This window comes from Betta splendens, chromosome 9 (genome assembly GCF_900634795.4).
Source record: "Betta splendens chromosome 9, fBetSpl5.4, whole genome shotgun sequence".
Classification (NCBI taxonomy): domain Eukaryota; kingdom Metazoa; phylum Chordata; class Actinopteri; order Anabantiformes; family Osphronemidae; genus Betta; species Betta splendens.
This window is the reverse complement of record NC_040889.2, coordinates 798,523-814,369: the sequence shown is the minus strand read 5'-3', so window position 1 is coordinate 814,369 and position 15,847 is coordinate 798,523. Positions and strand designations below refer to the sequence as shown.

At 43.3% G+C, this 15,847-nt stretch overlaps 1 protein-coding gene across 10 annotated transcripts in view; it reads right to left on the bottom strand.

The window, feature by feature from the left end:
• kcnc2 (potassium voltage-gated channel, Shaw-related subfamily, member 2) overlaps positions 1-15,847 on the bottom strand; it is a 104,922-nt gene that overhangs the window by 44,655 nt on the left and 44,420 nt on the right. For 3 of the 10 annotated variants that reach the window (XM_055511484.1, XM_041072536.2, XM_041072535.2), the window contains exons 2-3: positions 7,080-8,013; positions 6,210-6,380 (exon numbers count right to left, since the gene is read on the bottom strand). In XM_055511484.1, the coding sequence (XP_055367459.1) occupies positions 6,210-6,380; positions 7,080-8,013 (1,105 nt within the window). Of the gene's footprint in view, positions 1-386; positions 3,403-5,895; positions 5,959-6,209; positions 6,381-7,079; positions 8,014-15,847 lie in introns of those variants that run through there. The other 7 variants (XM_029160816.3, XM_041072534.2, XM_029160815.3 and 4 more) reach the window with 7 other exon arrangements.

Here is a 15,847-nt window from a genome sequence, read left to right as displayed (position 1 = left end):
GCTTCACAAATACGGACTTCAAACTAGAATTGTCCTCACAGTAAAACATACAAAACATGAACTTGGTTTGCCTGACAGCTTAAGGACGTGATGGAAAAGCACATCATCGGACTACCATGACTTTCACAGGTTAGAGCAATGTACTCAACAGTAAAGACACAAAAATACATGTTCTGGATTCAAAAAAATAAACACCTTTTTATCTTCAAGTTACGTCATCCTAGAAATACACAAAGAACGGTACCCCTTTGTCACTTCAAAGAGTAAAGCAGCGTGTGTACTAGACGAGAAGGATTGTGGGTATAGGGTGACACTTTTCACAGCTAGCCAACAACTGTGCAGGCCGCAACCCAGACAAAAAATGTTTTTGCCACCTGCAAGTAGTCTTTCCTTTCTGTTTTTTTTTTTTTTTTTGTATTTTTCATTTTTATGGGCAGCTAAAATCACAGTGTGGATCGGTGCTTTTCATTTTCAGGTGCTTATTGCAAATCCGATCTGATTGTTTTTGGGGGTTACATGGAATTGCTACAGTGCAGACTTAACCGCTCTAGAAGTCCCTGTTTAATAACTTGGTCAACTTCTGCTACACTTTTGCTCCGCCCCCCTACGAGGGGGAAAAAAAAGGTTGGAAGAATCAAGTTATGCAAGCTTTTGTGGCCGCCAGACATTTTGCAGCCTGGCGGGAAATTTTGGTATTGTGAAAAGACGAAACATCTGCAGCACTAACAGGGTGATTGCATGTTAAATGCACGGCTGGGGGACGGGGGAGGGGGGACTTCTACAACGGCGGCTGCATCAAAGGGGGACTGTCCCGTTTGTGTTTGTGCTCAAAGCTAACTGGAAGTATGACAGCATCTAAGTCTTTCCATTGGTCTCTGCTGACCTGGCCTTTGCGAACTACAGATCTTACCCTGGAGTTTTAGGAAACACACACATTTAACAACAGCAGAGCAATTAACCTACTGAAAATTTACCAAGGGAAACAGAAGCAGATATGACCAGAATGTTACATTTATTCAACTTAGCACGTTAGTCTCTCTATACTGTTATATACTGTAGGTAAAGTCATATATGAATACACTCCTTTTTTTTAGAACACAAAGTGCCTCAACTGATACATGTTAATACACTTATTGCAAGAGGGGATACCACAGCCAGAAAAGTGATCGATGTTGAGTGTAATGGCGCAACTTAACAACCGACCACCTTGTTACCTGACTTGCCATCAAAAGACATATGTGTGAAGAGAAGCGCTTGGCCCAGATGTACTGTGTTGTCATTGTATTTACAGGAGCATTGAGTGTAGAGTTAAATACTCTCTCCCAACTATGTTTTGAGTTTGCTTTGCTCTCTTTTTTACTCTCCAGAGTTCCAAAATTGGAACCCCCCCCCAAAAAAAATCAGGAAATCATACATGAATGTTTCTCGAAGTTCTTGTACCGTTAAAGTAGGTTTCCTGCTTGCTTGTTGCCCCCCACCAGTGAGCCGGGTAGCTGTCTGTCTGTACTTTTTGTGTGTCGGCGTTCCGCATTGTCCCTGCTGGTCCATCCTCATGGCTCCAAATGGGGTCACCCCACTGCGCTACGTCCCTCTTGCTGACGATGGCCTTATCCCACCGTCATTCAAATAGGAAATGAATTGTCTAAATGAAATATAAACACATTTCTAAGTAGAAGAAACACACTTTTCTCTGAAGACCTGGCAAATGCACACACTGGCTTTTAAAAAAAATATGCACAAAAAACATTGTTTTAAATGTATGGTGCTCTTTCACCATATATGCAGAAATATAAAAAGCTCAATGGCAACGATTTCCATAAGATACAGATAAAGATAAAGACAAATAAGTGTACAAGCTCTTTTTTTAATTGTTTGACTTTTTGTCAAGCTACGTGTAAAATGCATCTTGCTGTAAGCCAGTTGCTAAGCAACCTTCTGCTACTGGTATAGACATACTGTTAGGGATGGGTGAGGCACATTGCTGCATGGTTGTTTGTTGAACCACAACCTGTTAAGAGTTAATAACTTTGGGACATAAATGTACATCTTCTCAACTAGTGGCACACCACGTTTTGCAATTATAGAAACATTTTAACAATAATGATGTTTCAATGTGAACATTGTAACCGTGCACTGATTGAAATGCTACAACAACACCTTCATTGGTGCTGATGAGTATGCTTTTGCACTCATTTCTGAGTGAGAGGTTTCTGCGCCGTGCACCCGCCCAGAAAAGTTACCTTTCGGCCACGGCGGTGCCTTTGCCACAAAGCCATTAAGATAGAAGGCTGCACTCTGCTTGTATGAAAACAGTAAAGACAACCTCTTTGCAGTTATATATGAGTAAACAACTAGAGACACAACAGCTTTGGTGGCACTCTGTCAAAGCAAGAAAAAGTGCATAAAGGGGATGGGAGGGGGAAGTTATGTGAAAAGAGCAGCAGACAAGGCGACAAAAAAGAGAGGAATACACACCCGGCTGGCATTTTGCATGTTAGTCCTCTTTGTCAATTGTTGGTGAAGCGAATGGCACAATGAGACACGATGCACATCGAGTATTAACATTATCAAAGAAAGAAAAAAAAAACAATGTCCTCGACGTTAAGATTTCCAGCTGTTTGCCTCGTCCCCTTCTCCTCGCCACACAGCTCGCAGAGACGATGATTACAGGATGATCCATGCAAAAAAATAAGAAATGAGCAGGCCCAGCAGGCGAGAACACTGGTGATGGCCAAGTATGCGCGCTCGTGTGAGTCAAAGACAAGTCCTTCTTTCCAGCACCCATCCCTCCCATATCTCTATCCAAAAATAAAGCAGCAAAAAAAAGACAATGTCACAGTCGTACAGTATGAGGTTAAAACAAAGTGACATCTCTCTTCCTTTTTTGGAAGCACATCTTTTCAAAGTATCTAAATATAGCAATATCTAATATCCCTGATTATTAATATGTCTTGTATTAAATATTATGGCTGCTACTTCTGAAGCCACCAGTTTAGAGTTCTTGTATTGCAAGTGTCAAAGTTACGACAACACTAAACTAGAGAACTCCGAGTGGCACAGAAGAACTGACACGGTATGAATGGTAGCTAAGCATGTGTACCGAGGAAACATGTAAAGTGAGGAGTCGAGACATTAGTCGTAGCTACAAAGTTAAGTACGTATGCACTAGTCACAATATCTAGAACAGAGTTTGATATAATATCAAAGGGTGAAGGTTCAACTCAGAGAGGTTGTACGGGCCAAATGTGGCTCAAAGCTGAACGTCTCACAGGATGGAGGGAATAGGGGAGCGAGAGCGACGCAGCGGGCAGGGCGATCCGAAGGGCGAGGTCACAGGAGACAACCTGAGGGTGTTACCAGCCATGCCCGCAATGTTGTTTAAGCTCCGGGATTTCTCATAGCCTTCGGATGATGCGACAGAGAGGTGGTGGTTGTGGTTGTGGTGGCGGTGGTGGTGGTGCAGGAACAGGACATTAACACACACAGGCAGGCAGCAGGCAGGCAGGCAGGCAGGCACGCAGGCAGGCAACGATCCAAGTCCGAGCCAGCCGAGTGAACCGAGACAAGACAGGAGACAGAAGTGAGACAGAGGAACAGGAACATACTGTATGGTGAGTGCATGCACAGCACATTTCCTAACAATGACAATAAGGTTGGACTCTTGGATTGGCCAAGACCACTGGCTGAAAGGGTACAGGCCAAAGATCCACAGTTATTCTGGCTTCTGATGCAGTAATACAACATTATAGCAGCTAAATTTGAGCTTCAAACAAACATTATTTTCAATAAACAACTCATTACATGCGTAAAATGGAGCCAATGCTTTTGTTTCATAATAAAAAATGTCTCTCAAGTTGTGAAACGCAACATAAGAATAGCAATAGAAATTTTATTTAACATGATATTTACAACAAATTTCTTCAACCTTTTATAATCATCATCTAATGAGTTACATTAAAATTGCAGGGGCAACCAACAAAATGTTTTTTCCTGAGTTCCCTGGCCACCCTGGACCACCCCTGCAGACTACCCTGCAGTTAATCCAACCTAACCAGATGAATAATGCCACAGTTCCTATAAACATTGCTACTCTTAGAAATGAGCTAAATAGCAGATGCCACTTTTAAATTGTTATGTAACAGTGGTTCTTTGGCTTTAAGAGGGATCTGTGATTCCAGTCTGCCAGAGTTTGACCTATTATTGAAATATTGTTTTTTATTCTAAACCTGCACAAGTGTGGAAATTAGAATAACACATGAACACTCACCCATCTTATACTGTAGCATCATCATTAGTATTTAGAATTGGTACTAATTTTAAGACTAATAGAATTGTTGTATATTAAGTCTACCAATAATAACAATAACAATAATAATAATTAGTCAATAAATGTGTTAATTTCTTTAAATTCTAATTGTAGCCTGTACTGTACATACTGATGATGATGACGATGGCGGTGGTCAGATATTATATTTTAATTATCTATACAGATTCATATTTTACAACTATTCAAAACGCAGCATGTGATGCACACTGGCAAATCTTAGTGCGAAAAAAACAAGCAAGCCAAAGCAGCCAGATCAGTGAAGGAGCATGCCAAACAACTGGCATAAACACTGATAAGAAACAGCTTATGGAAATGTGACCTTATGGCCATGCTGCATATGGCGCCCGTCTGCTTTACCAAGAAGGGTGTATGGTAAATTCAATCAGGCCTCTTTCAAAACCAAGCAGAACAAAGACTAGACAGAACTTGTTTTTTATGCATCAGCACCAGCATGTCTGCTGTAGAACAGATAAAAAAGGTGTCCTGGTGTAATGGAGACCGCAACGATGTGCTCCCAGAGATAGATGTAAAGTAGTTAGCTAAGTAGCCCAATACCCAGCTGGAAAATCATTCAGAAGTTAGTATCATTTCAACATAAACTGTGTTTCAGAATAAAAAGCTTCACAGGTAAAAATATATGACTGCAGAATTACTGACATGGGAGATAATATTCAATATAATAACACTGCTTGTAGAGTGGGAAAAGTACAACACTGAGAGAAGACGTTTTAGATAAAATATGTTTTAGATAAAACAGTCAAGCTTTAGGTCTTGATTATTAGTGTTTATTTATTACTCCAAAAAATGTTTGCCTCACCTCAGATCAGTTGCTGCACAAGCTACTGTAATTACCACTGTTTGCATATTTCTTGCTTATTGACCTATTCTGTTTCTGAAATTACATGGATCTGAAACAGTGTTTTGTGTTAATGTGAACTTAATCATGACCTTTAGTTTGGGTCAGCCCTGGGAAGGTCAAGCCCTTTAAAAGTCTGACCTTTCCACTGATGCGTTGCCGGAGGGCAATAGGCGATGGCGAATCCTGTGGCAAGGTTTGAATCCAAATTTACATTGTCCAGACAAAGAGAGCTCATAACATGACCAGACCCACAAACAGCTCCGTTTTTTCAGTTTCACAAATTCTGGAATCTTTACACCTAAATTCTAATGTGCAAATTTTGCACAAGATTTGTGTTCATCTTAAACAATGACCAAATGTACCACAACATTCAAACAGTAATAGGAAAAAAGTGCTTAAAACATCAGCTGTTTGAGGTTGAAGAAGACAAAATGTCCATAATTTCATGAAATTAAAAGATGATTTAACTATTGCACTTTAGCTGTAGATGACACATGGGAACTTACAATAAACCTAGCAAAAGTAAAAAAAATTTGAAACACAGGGTCAGAAATTTATTCAAGTTTTTCCAGGCAACAAGAAAACATGAATAAATTGTTAAAACAACAGCAGTTCGGAGCCAGCTAGAGAACGCAGACAGCGTTGCCCCTCAGAATGGCTAATATTGTTGTGTTGTGTGCCACAACACAGGGTCCAAAGGTTACGTTACCTTATCTGACTAGGCCTGAACAAACTGCCCTCCCCCCCTCCAGGGTTGTGGGTGTCCCAGTCACTAAAGATACGAATCAGCTGATGAGGATTTTGACTAAGGAATGAGTTTTAGAAGGTTTTTGCATTTTAAATATAACATGCGTGAAATTGGAAGAGATTTCAAAATGATTTGTCAAGACAAGACAATAGAGTAAAGGCTTTTAGAGAGATATTTTAACCCTCACATAATAAATTAATTCATCTCTTAAAATATTCATTTAGAGTAGAACTGAATACTGCATTACAGCCAGTGGAAAAGCCCCCTGCTGTTACCTGTTTTGCGCATTCCTCCATCTACAGGGCAGGTGTAATCACTGGCTGCAAGCAGGAAGCATGTCCCGCCACTGCGGCGGTCCTGCTCCCTAGTGCTGGAGCGTCGCATTGGGACCCTTTCCTCTGGAGACATGGTCAGGTCACTGCCTCCGCTACAGTCTGCTGACAGAACTGCACAACAAAAAATAAAACTCCAGCAGCTCCACGTGTAATTTTCAACTCAAACAATGTTCTTTTATTGTAACCTTCGATACCAGAATATAATTTTAATATTTTCTTCTTTGTCTTCTTAAGTTTAAGGTCATTTTCACTTTTGCAACGCACTGATGTGTTTTTTATTGGACCTAATGCAGTTATGAAGCAAACAAAAAAGATTCAGGTCATCATCCCATTAGTAATTGGTGTTACTCTCCGCAGACCCCTTTTATAGTTTGCAATGCCCATTGTAGTGATAGACTACAGTATATGTCAGGAATTACAGCCATATGACTTGCTTACAGTATGAGTCTTCAAATTACACAGGAAACTTTACTAGACCAATGCTGAACGTCTGTAGTGTTGTGAGATAACAGAATATAGAAACAAAACATCAAGTTGTTGATCTGTGTCAACTTTTGAGAAAAGCAGCTTATTGTTAATTATTGATTTGAATACCAGATATCTTGAGCCGAATGTATTGTAGTAGTAAGACTAAAAATATTATAAGAATACTGGCTTTCACAGTGTGAGTACTAAGATAATAGTAGAGGGGACCTGTCACACAGCTACTGCTTTTTTCTTGAGTGAAGGTCCCCTGTGCATTCTTCTCACTGTCACTACTAAAATATCAGCCCTAGGATACATTTATATACTATATATATATAGACTTACCTGAACGGTTACGCTCTAGTACTCTGCTCCCCTTGACGTGGCACAGGTCACCTTGAGTGCTGTTGCAGGTGGTGTTGAGATCAGCTTTGCAGTACGTGGGGGAACCCCCCTGCACCGCCTGAGGGATGTGTTTCTTCCTCTTCTTGGGGAGCTTTTGCTTGGCCATGGCCAGGGAGTAGTACATCCCAAAGTTGTTGACAATAACTGGCACAGGCATGGCTATTGTTAGCACACCGGCTAGAGCACAAAGTGCACCCACTACCATGCCCGACCAAGTCTCTGGGTACATGTCGCCATAGCCCAGTGTAGTCATGGTGACCACAGCCCACCAGAAGCCAATGGGGATGTTCTTGAACTTGGTGTGGATGCTGGCGGTGGGGTCATTGGGCTTGGCGCCAATGCGTTCAGCGTAGTAAATCATGGTTGCAAAAATTAACACTCCCAAAGCCAGGAATATAATTAGCAGCAGGAATTCGTTTGTGCTGGCCCGCAATGTATGACCCAGCACCCTAAGACCAACAAAATGGCGTGTCAGCTTGAAGATACGTAGGATACGAACAAAGCGCACCACCCTGAGGAAACCCAATACATCCTTGGCGGCCTTTGAAGAAAGGCCACTGAGCCCAACCTCCAAGTAGAAAGGCAAGATAGCCACAAAATCGATGATGTTAAGCACGCTTTTGACAAACTCCAGCTTCACAGGGCAAAAGGTCACACGCACCAGGAATTCAATGGTGAACCAAAAGACGCAGACGCCCTCCACGTACGTGAGCGCCGGGTCAGTCTCGATCTCGTACTGAGGGCCAGAGTCCGCTGCACTGCTGTTCCGCATGAGCTCGGTCTTGTTGATAATCTTGTTGAAAGCTTCATGAGTCTCCAAACAGAATGTGGTGATGGAGACCAGGATAAAGAACAAAGATGCAAAGGCAATAAACTAAAGAGAAAAACAGAAGAAGGAGAAGAATGTTACTACCAGGCATATTGTGTAAATCAAGCTTAAATCCATCTGACTCCAGAATCAATTTGTGTTATAAAACTTTCTGTATTTGTTTAGTTTTTTTGTGAGTGGTTAACAAACCATATGACAGGGGACTCTTTAAAATAACATACACAATTATAATAACAAATAATATTAATAATAATGATAAAATGTCGTCCCTGATTATTTCCAAAATCATAGCAAGTAGCAATTTTAACAAATAACAAATTTAACAGTGACCTCCTCAATCATAGCTAATGTTAAAAGTGTAACAATTAACAACAGTTAATAATTTGGCCCAAGACTTTCTCTAAGATGATGAGTTTTTAAAAAACAAATGTTAAAAACCATATTCATCACTTTATTTATTTATCTCAGCATAGAACACTCGTGGTACAATGTCTTTCCTCATTACTTCCCCCTGTTTCAGGACAAGTGTTCAAGGATAAAGTCAGAGATGGCGTCATCTTGATAATTTACAATGGCCTTAAATCATGTATACTAGCAGAATATAAACACACATAGAAATTAGGAGTTTTTATCAGTGTGCAATAAATTAAATGAGGTAACAGTGGTGAGACAAGGTGACACTTAAGAGGAAGAAAAGTATACAGACATGGGAGAAAAAGACTAAAAAGCACAAATAAATAATATTTACAATTTTCAGAGAAATTGAAATACACATGCAAATATTACTGTAGCTGCTTAATGTACTCATGAACTCTATATCTTTATTATGACGTTATTGACCCTAATTATACACTATATTGTCAGAAGTATTAACTCACCTGTCCTGACTAGCATATGAACTTAAGTTACATCCCATAGGGTTCAATATGATCTGAGCCTACCCTTTGCAGCTATACGAGCTTCAACTTCTCTGGGAAGGCTGTCCACACAGCAGAATCACACTGATGTTTTTAGTTGATGAGGGCTGCAACTAATGATTATTTTGATAACCAATTAAACCATTGATTATTTTTTCGATTATTTGGATAAATTGGATATTTTTTTTTAAAGAATATTATTTATTGTTTTGATTATTAGAAATCCCTTTATCAGGGTTTTTTCAAACTAAATTTTGACTTTGAGATTCAAATCTCACACAAAACACAAAATCCATCCATCCATCCATTCATTTTCATCCGATTTATCCGGGACCTGGTCGCGGGGGGTAGCAGTCTGAGCAGAGAATTCCAGACTTCCTTCTCCTTGGACCCCCTCTCCAGCTCTTCCGGTGGGACCCCAAGACGTTCCCAGGCCAGCCAAGAGACATAGTCTCTCCAGCGAGTCCTGGGTCTTCCTCGGGGCCTCCTACCTGCGGGACATGCCCGGAATACCTCCCCAGGGAGGCGTCCAGGAGGCATCCGAACCAGATGCCCGAGCCACCTCAACTGGCTCCTCTTGATGTGGAGGAGCAGCGACTCTACTCCAAGCTCCTCCTGGGTGACAGAGCTCCTCACCTTATCTCTAAGGGAGCGCCCACCCACCCTAAGGAGGAAGCTCATTTCAGCCGCTTGTATCCATGACCTTGCCCTTTCGGACATGACCCAAAGCTTATGACCATAGGTGAGTGTAGGAACGTAGATTGACCGGTAAATTGAGAGCTTTGCCTTTTGGCTCAGCTCCCTCTTCACCACGACGGACCGATACACCGACCGCATTACTGCAGCCGCCGCACCGATCTGTCTGTCAAACTCACGCTCCTTCCTTCCCTCACTCGTGAACAAGACCCCAAGATACTTGAACTCCTCCACTTGGGGCAGGAACTCTCCTCCAACCTGGAGAGACTAAACCACCTTTTTCCGGTCGAGAACCATGGCCTCAGATTTGGAGGAACTGATTCTCATCCCAGCCGCTTCACACTCAGCTGCAAACCGCACCAGCGCACGCTGGAGGTCCTGGCCTGATGAAGCCAACAGGACAACATCATCTGCAAAAAGCAGAGATGCTATCCTGTGGTCCCTAAACCTGACCCCCTCCGGCCCCTAGAAATTCTGTCCATAAAAATATTGAACAGAACCGGTGACAAAGGGCAGCCCTGCCGAAGTCCAACATGAATCAGGAACAAGTCTGACTTACTGCTGGCAATGCAAACCAAGCTCTTGCTCCCGTTGTACAGAGACCGAACAGCCCTTAGCAAAAAGCCTTGGAATCCATACCCCCAGAGCACCCACACAGGTCGAATGCCTTCTCCAGATTCACAAAACACATGTAGACTGGTTGGGCAAACTCCCACAAACCCTCAAGCACCCTGCTGAGGGTATAAAGCTGGTCCAGCGTTCCACAACCAGGCCGAAAACCACATTTTTCCTCCTGTATCTGAGGTTCGACTATCGGCCGAATTCTCCTCTCCAGTACCCTGGCAGAGACTTTCCCAGGGAGGCTGAGAAGTGTAATCCCCTATAGTTGGAACACACTCTCCTGTCCCCCTTTTTGTGAAGAGGGACAACCACCCCGGTTGTCCAGTCCAGAGGAACTGTCCTTCTCGTCTTTCTTAATGTTGCAAAGGCGTGTCACCCAAGACAGCCCCACAACATTCAGAGACTTGAGTTACTCAGGACAGATCTCATCCATCCCCGCTGCCCTGCCAACGAGGAGCTTACAAACTACCTCAGTGACCTCAGCCTGGGTGATGGGCGAGTCCACCTCTGAGTCCCCTGCTTTTGATTCCTCAGCAGAAGGTGTGTCGGAGGGATTGAGGAGACCCTCACAATACGTTTGGGCCTGCCAAGTCGTTCCAGCCTCCTTCCCTGCCAGCGGATCCTACTCACCACCAGCTGGTGATCAGTTGACAGCTCAGCCCCTCTCTTCACCCGAGTGTCCAAAACATATGACCGAAGGACAGGTGAAACGACTACAAAGTCTATCATCGACCTCCGGCCTAGGGTGTCCTGGTGCCATGTGCACCGATTGACATCCTTATGTTCAAACATGGTGTTAGTTATGGCCAAACTGTGCCTAGCACAGAAGTCCAATAACATAACACCATTCGGGTTCATATCAGGGAGGCCATTACTCCCAATCACGCCTCTCCAGGTATCACTGTCGTTACCTACGTGGGCATTGAAATCTCCCAGAAGTACGATGGGGTCCCCAGTTGGAGCGCTTTCCAACACTCCCTCCAGAGACCCCAAGAAGGCCGGGTACTCCACACTACCATTTGGCCTGAAAGCACAAATGACACTGAGTAACCTATCCCCCACCCAAAGGCGCAGGGAAGCGAACCTCTCATCCACCGGGAAAAACTCCAACACATGGTGTCTAAGCTGGGGAGCTGACTGTGGGAGAAAATCCACAAAGACACGGGAGAACATGTAAACTCTACAGAGACTCCTGGGCTCCTTCAGGCCCCGAGGCAACAGTGACAACCTCTAAAAACTATGTCGTAATATTCGCAGAACATTTTAAATAACTTTTAACACAGCGGCACTTAATGAAGAGTCTTCACGTGATGATAATCAGCGTTCGTTACCGCTACTACACCAATGTTTCATTCTTACGTTCTCCTGTGTCGCTGTAGTATTTACAATCCACCAGCTGATCTTTGTATGACTTGCAGGTTAACATTGTCTTTGTTTAATATTTAATGCTCATATGAAGAAATTAGGGCACAGCCTTTCTCCTGCTCCTTGTTGCAGCCCTAAATTCATCCCAAAGATAATCTACTGGCTTAAGGTCAGGACAGTCTAGTTCATCCATACCAGACTCTGTCATCCATGTCTTTATGGGCATTGCTTTTTTTATCATGTTGGAAGAAGAAGGGGTCAGCTCCAAACTGTTCCCGCAAAGTTGTCCAAAATGCCTTGATATGCTGAAGCATTCAGAGTTCCTTTTACTGGTATGAGGGCCAAGCCCACGCTCCTGGAAATACAACCCCACACCATAACCCCCCTCCACCAAACTCTAGATGTAACTGCATGGCCATGGAAACCCATTTAATGAAGGTCTCTGCGCACTGTTCTTGAACTAATCTGAAAGCCACATGATGTTTGGAGGTCTGTAGAGATTTACTCTGCAGAAAGAAAAAAAGAAGACGACCTCTTCGCACCATGCGCCTCACCATTCGCTGACCCTGCTCTGTCAGTTTCCGTGGCCTACCACTTTGTGGTTAAGTTGCTGTTGTTCCCAGGCGCTTCCACGTTCTTATAATACAGCTGACTGTGGAATATTTAGGAGCAAGGAAATTTAAGGACTGGACCCTTTCACAGTTTCACGCTGGAATTTATTGAGCTCCTGACCCATTCTTTCACATGTTTGTAAAAACACCCGTGGCCATGGAAGTGATTGGAACACCTGATTCTGATTATCTGGATGGGTGATCGAATACTTTTGGCAATATAGTGTATATGTAATGAACATTATGAATCTGAATTCTTGTCATCATAATCTCAAACACCTCTCAGCTTCAGATTAAAAAAAACAGGCTTAATTTGCCAACATCTGTGGCTTAATTCTTACAAGAAATCAAAACAGCCCCTAAAACACATGCGCAAGAAGGCATTCATACCATTGCTACACAAACCCACACATGCCTTTAAAGTGACCATAGGGCCCCACTCCGATGTAACCGCAAGCAAACACACACACACACACACACACACACACACACACACACACACACACACACACACACACACACACACACACACACACACACACACACACACACACACACACACACACACACGCTGCCTACTATGCTCCCTCTCCACCTTCCTCCCACAATCCATCCACTGGTGCGCTCTAAAGGAGTCGTTTCACACCCCAGCTTGTTTTTGGATTGCATGACTCACTCTCTCGAAAATATCATTGCCACTATTTGGGTCACCATGCTCATGAACAGCACGCTTGCATTCAATATATACTTCACAGTGCTCTCGGCATATTATTATCATCAAGTGCAACTTACAAACTATTAGCAGCCGGACCTCAATTTAGGTCCCCTTTCTGTTACCATACTTGCTGTTGGCTTTAACTCAATGTTAGCTCACCACACAAGTAACACTTGTCATCTTTTTAGGTTTTACTTTATTAAGTAGCTCATTAGATGGATGCTGTAGCTGGTATTTTGATGTTGGTGAATATCAGATCACTTTATGCAGTACAAAAGTTAAAATTTAACAGTAAATGCAAGTGGTGCTATATTTTGTAGTTTGATGGCAGTTTAACTGTGTAGAGCAGGGTGCATTTACTCCATAAACGTGCACTTACAGTACTACTGTAGCTTCATCTTCGTCTCCGATAAACAGAGAAGGCCACCTGAGCTGTTTCGTCTGGCAGCCCGGACGCTGCGCCAACTAATGACGATTGCTGTGGACGTGCTGGGCCTTAAGTTCTGACGTGCTGCTGTCTGCAGGAGAGGGGGAATATCTCCCCTGCGCCTGCTGCATGCCAGCTTGTAACAGCTGAATCATGTCACATTAAACCAAACGCACACGCTGCCGCGCAAGGTTATTTATGATGGACATTAAAAATGCAAAGGTGCTGCTCTGCCATGTGATTGCAACAGCACATGCTTCTTGACATCCAGATTTCCAGCACACACACACACACACACACACACACACACACACACACAAACACACACACACACACACACACACACACAGACACACACACACACACACACGCGCGCACACACACACACACACCCTGCATGCTAAATAAGCCCTGTACCTCTCTTTGAAGGCAGCATGAGCCAGATGTACTGTAGCGTACACAGTTCATCGCTGATCTAATTTAGCTTGAGGACGTGCCCTATTTTTCTGCCATCTTTTCCTTTTAATCACATTTAAAGCTATTAGGCTCCTCAGCCATCGCCACCGCCGACACTAGCTAAGATAGCGATGAAAGGGGTCAGACCTGTGACCTTGAAGTCTGAACATCAATGATGATTATTATTTTCTCTATTGTGGCCAGGTGGTCAACAAAGAGACAACATTAATATCACTTAATATCAACATACTGTAGAGGATGAAGACACTAGTTAGTTATTCAAGTACTGGACTTGTGAGTAGAGTTCTTCCAACCCACACTCATTTCCAGGCTCATTCACATAAGACCCACTGCCCACAGGGCTGGTCAGAGCAGGGTCAAGCCATCATTAGTGGCAGCTAGCTTGAAAAATAAAATCATCATTATATTCTGTAGGTTTCTGTTTTACTGTCATTTTATTGTACATTGATCGTACAATGATCGTATTAATGCTGCTTCACATCAGAGTTAGAATCCCATCAGTCAGTCAAGTCTCCACCAAGGGAGCGTCAATCATAAGCATGTTTTTTCATACACCTTATCCACGCTGCCTTGGACTGAACAGAATAATAAAGAAATGTAAAATCAGGGAGTGCTTCCTCCTAATCCCAATCATACTCGTTCAGAAGCCATCTCTAATATTTTAGCCTCCTGGAATTCTAGCTGTGCAAATCCAGTGAAGGAGAAGTGAGTGAAATGCCAATCAAACAGCTGCTGTTACACCCGTCGCCTGTTCTGGAGCCGGCAGACTTTACTGACCAGGTCGTGACACTAGAGCTATGCAACGCGGTAACTGATACAGTGGAGCGGAGGCAACAGTAGAGAAATAACTGAAAGTATAAGCTAATAAACAAAAGACGTCTGACTTGTGAAACTTTGTCCTCATTTTAATCCGCAAATTGTATCATGACGGCCCATTAAATTTAGTTCTAACTGATGCGTTAACCTTAACCAAGTGAAATACAGTATGAAGCGGCCTGTGGTGACCCCTAGGAGTTCCAGCTATAAACAGAACAACCCTCACAGGTCACAGTTTTTCCATCCCTTGCCTTTATCGTTTTGGCACAGCAATACATTCGACAGGCAAATATTGGCATCCTCCCATTAAAAATCCCCCCTGCACACGCACACCCACACATGCCAGGCAGCCCACCGGCTTTGGCTTAGTCTCTGCTACAGAACTCTCCCGCTGCTTCGGTCGCTCATTGTCCCCACCTCCTCGGGACCACCGCCATCTGTTTGACACTATCCCCGGCTCGGACCAGCATCCACTGCCATGCTGTTACACCCCTCTGTAAACTGCCATGACATCATCACGCTAAGGGTAGCCCCGAAGGTGCTATCTCAGTTCCAGAGACTCTGAAACACACAGACACTGACGCACATGCTCCTGTGCACTGACATAATTAAACCTGTGGGGTTCGGGGATTCAGGCTCATGTGTGGTTTGCCTTCTGTTTCTGCTTGATTGCCTGGCTAAAATGTTAATCTGAATTAAAGGTTTTTCCACTGTGGATGGAATGATGAAGAATATTACACATACTTGTAGGATGTGGTTTTCCTTTTGAAACCAGAATAAAAAATAGCATCTTTATTTAAGATTTGACAGCTGTCAGTCAGATACCTTGTTTACATAAGTGAATGTAAATGAGCCTTTCTTCCTTTCTATGCAGCTGCAGCCCTTCTTTTATATTCTAACAGCATAACGGTGTAGGAATGTATGTGCAGAGATAAGGACGCGTCAGAGCCGGGTCTCTCCAGCTGGAAGCAGAGACCCCTGGGCAGAGACATCCCTCTGTGTGTCGCTCAGTGTCTGTCACTCTGTAGCGTCGTGTCTCTTCAAAGTGACCCCTGCCACCGCCTTCCCTTTGACTCACTACCAGCCCACAATGCTAACAACACACCAGGGAGCGACACTGATCACCTACCTAATGACAAGAACATCTCTCTCTTTTGGGTCCAGTATCTGTCCATGGCCCCTCTGTTCATGCTGCCTAGTAAAGGATGAGCCAGGGCTAAACAGATTCAGCAAC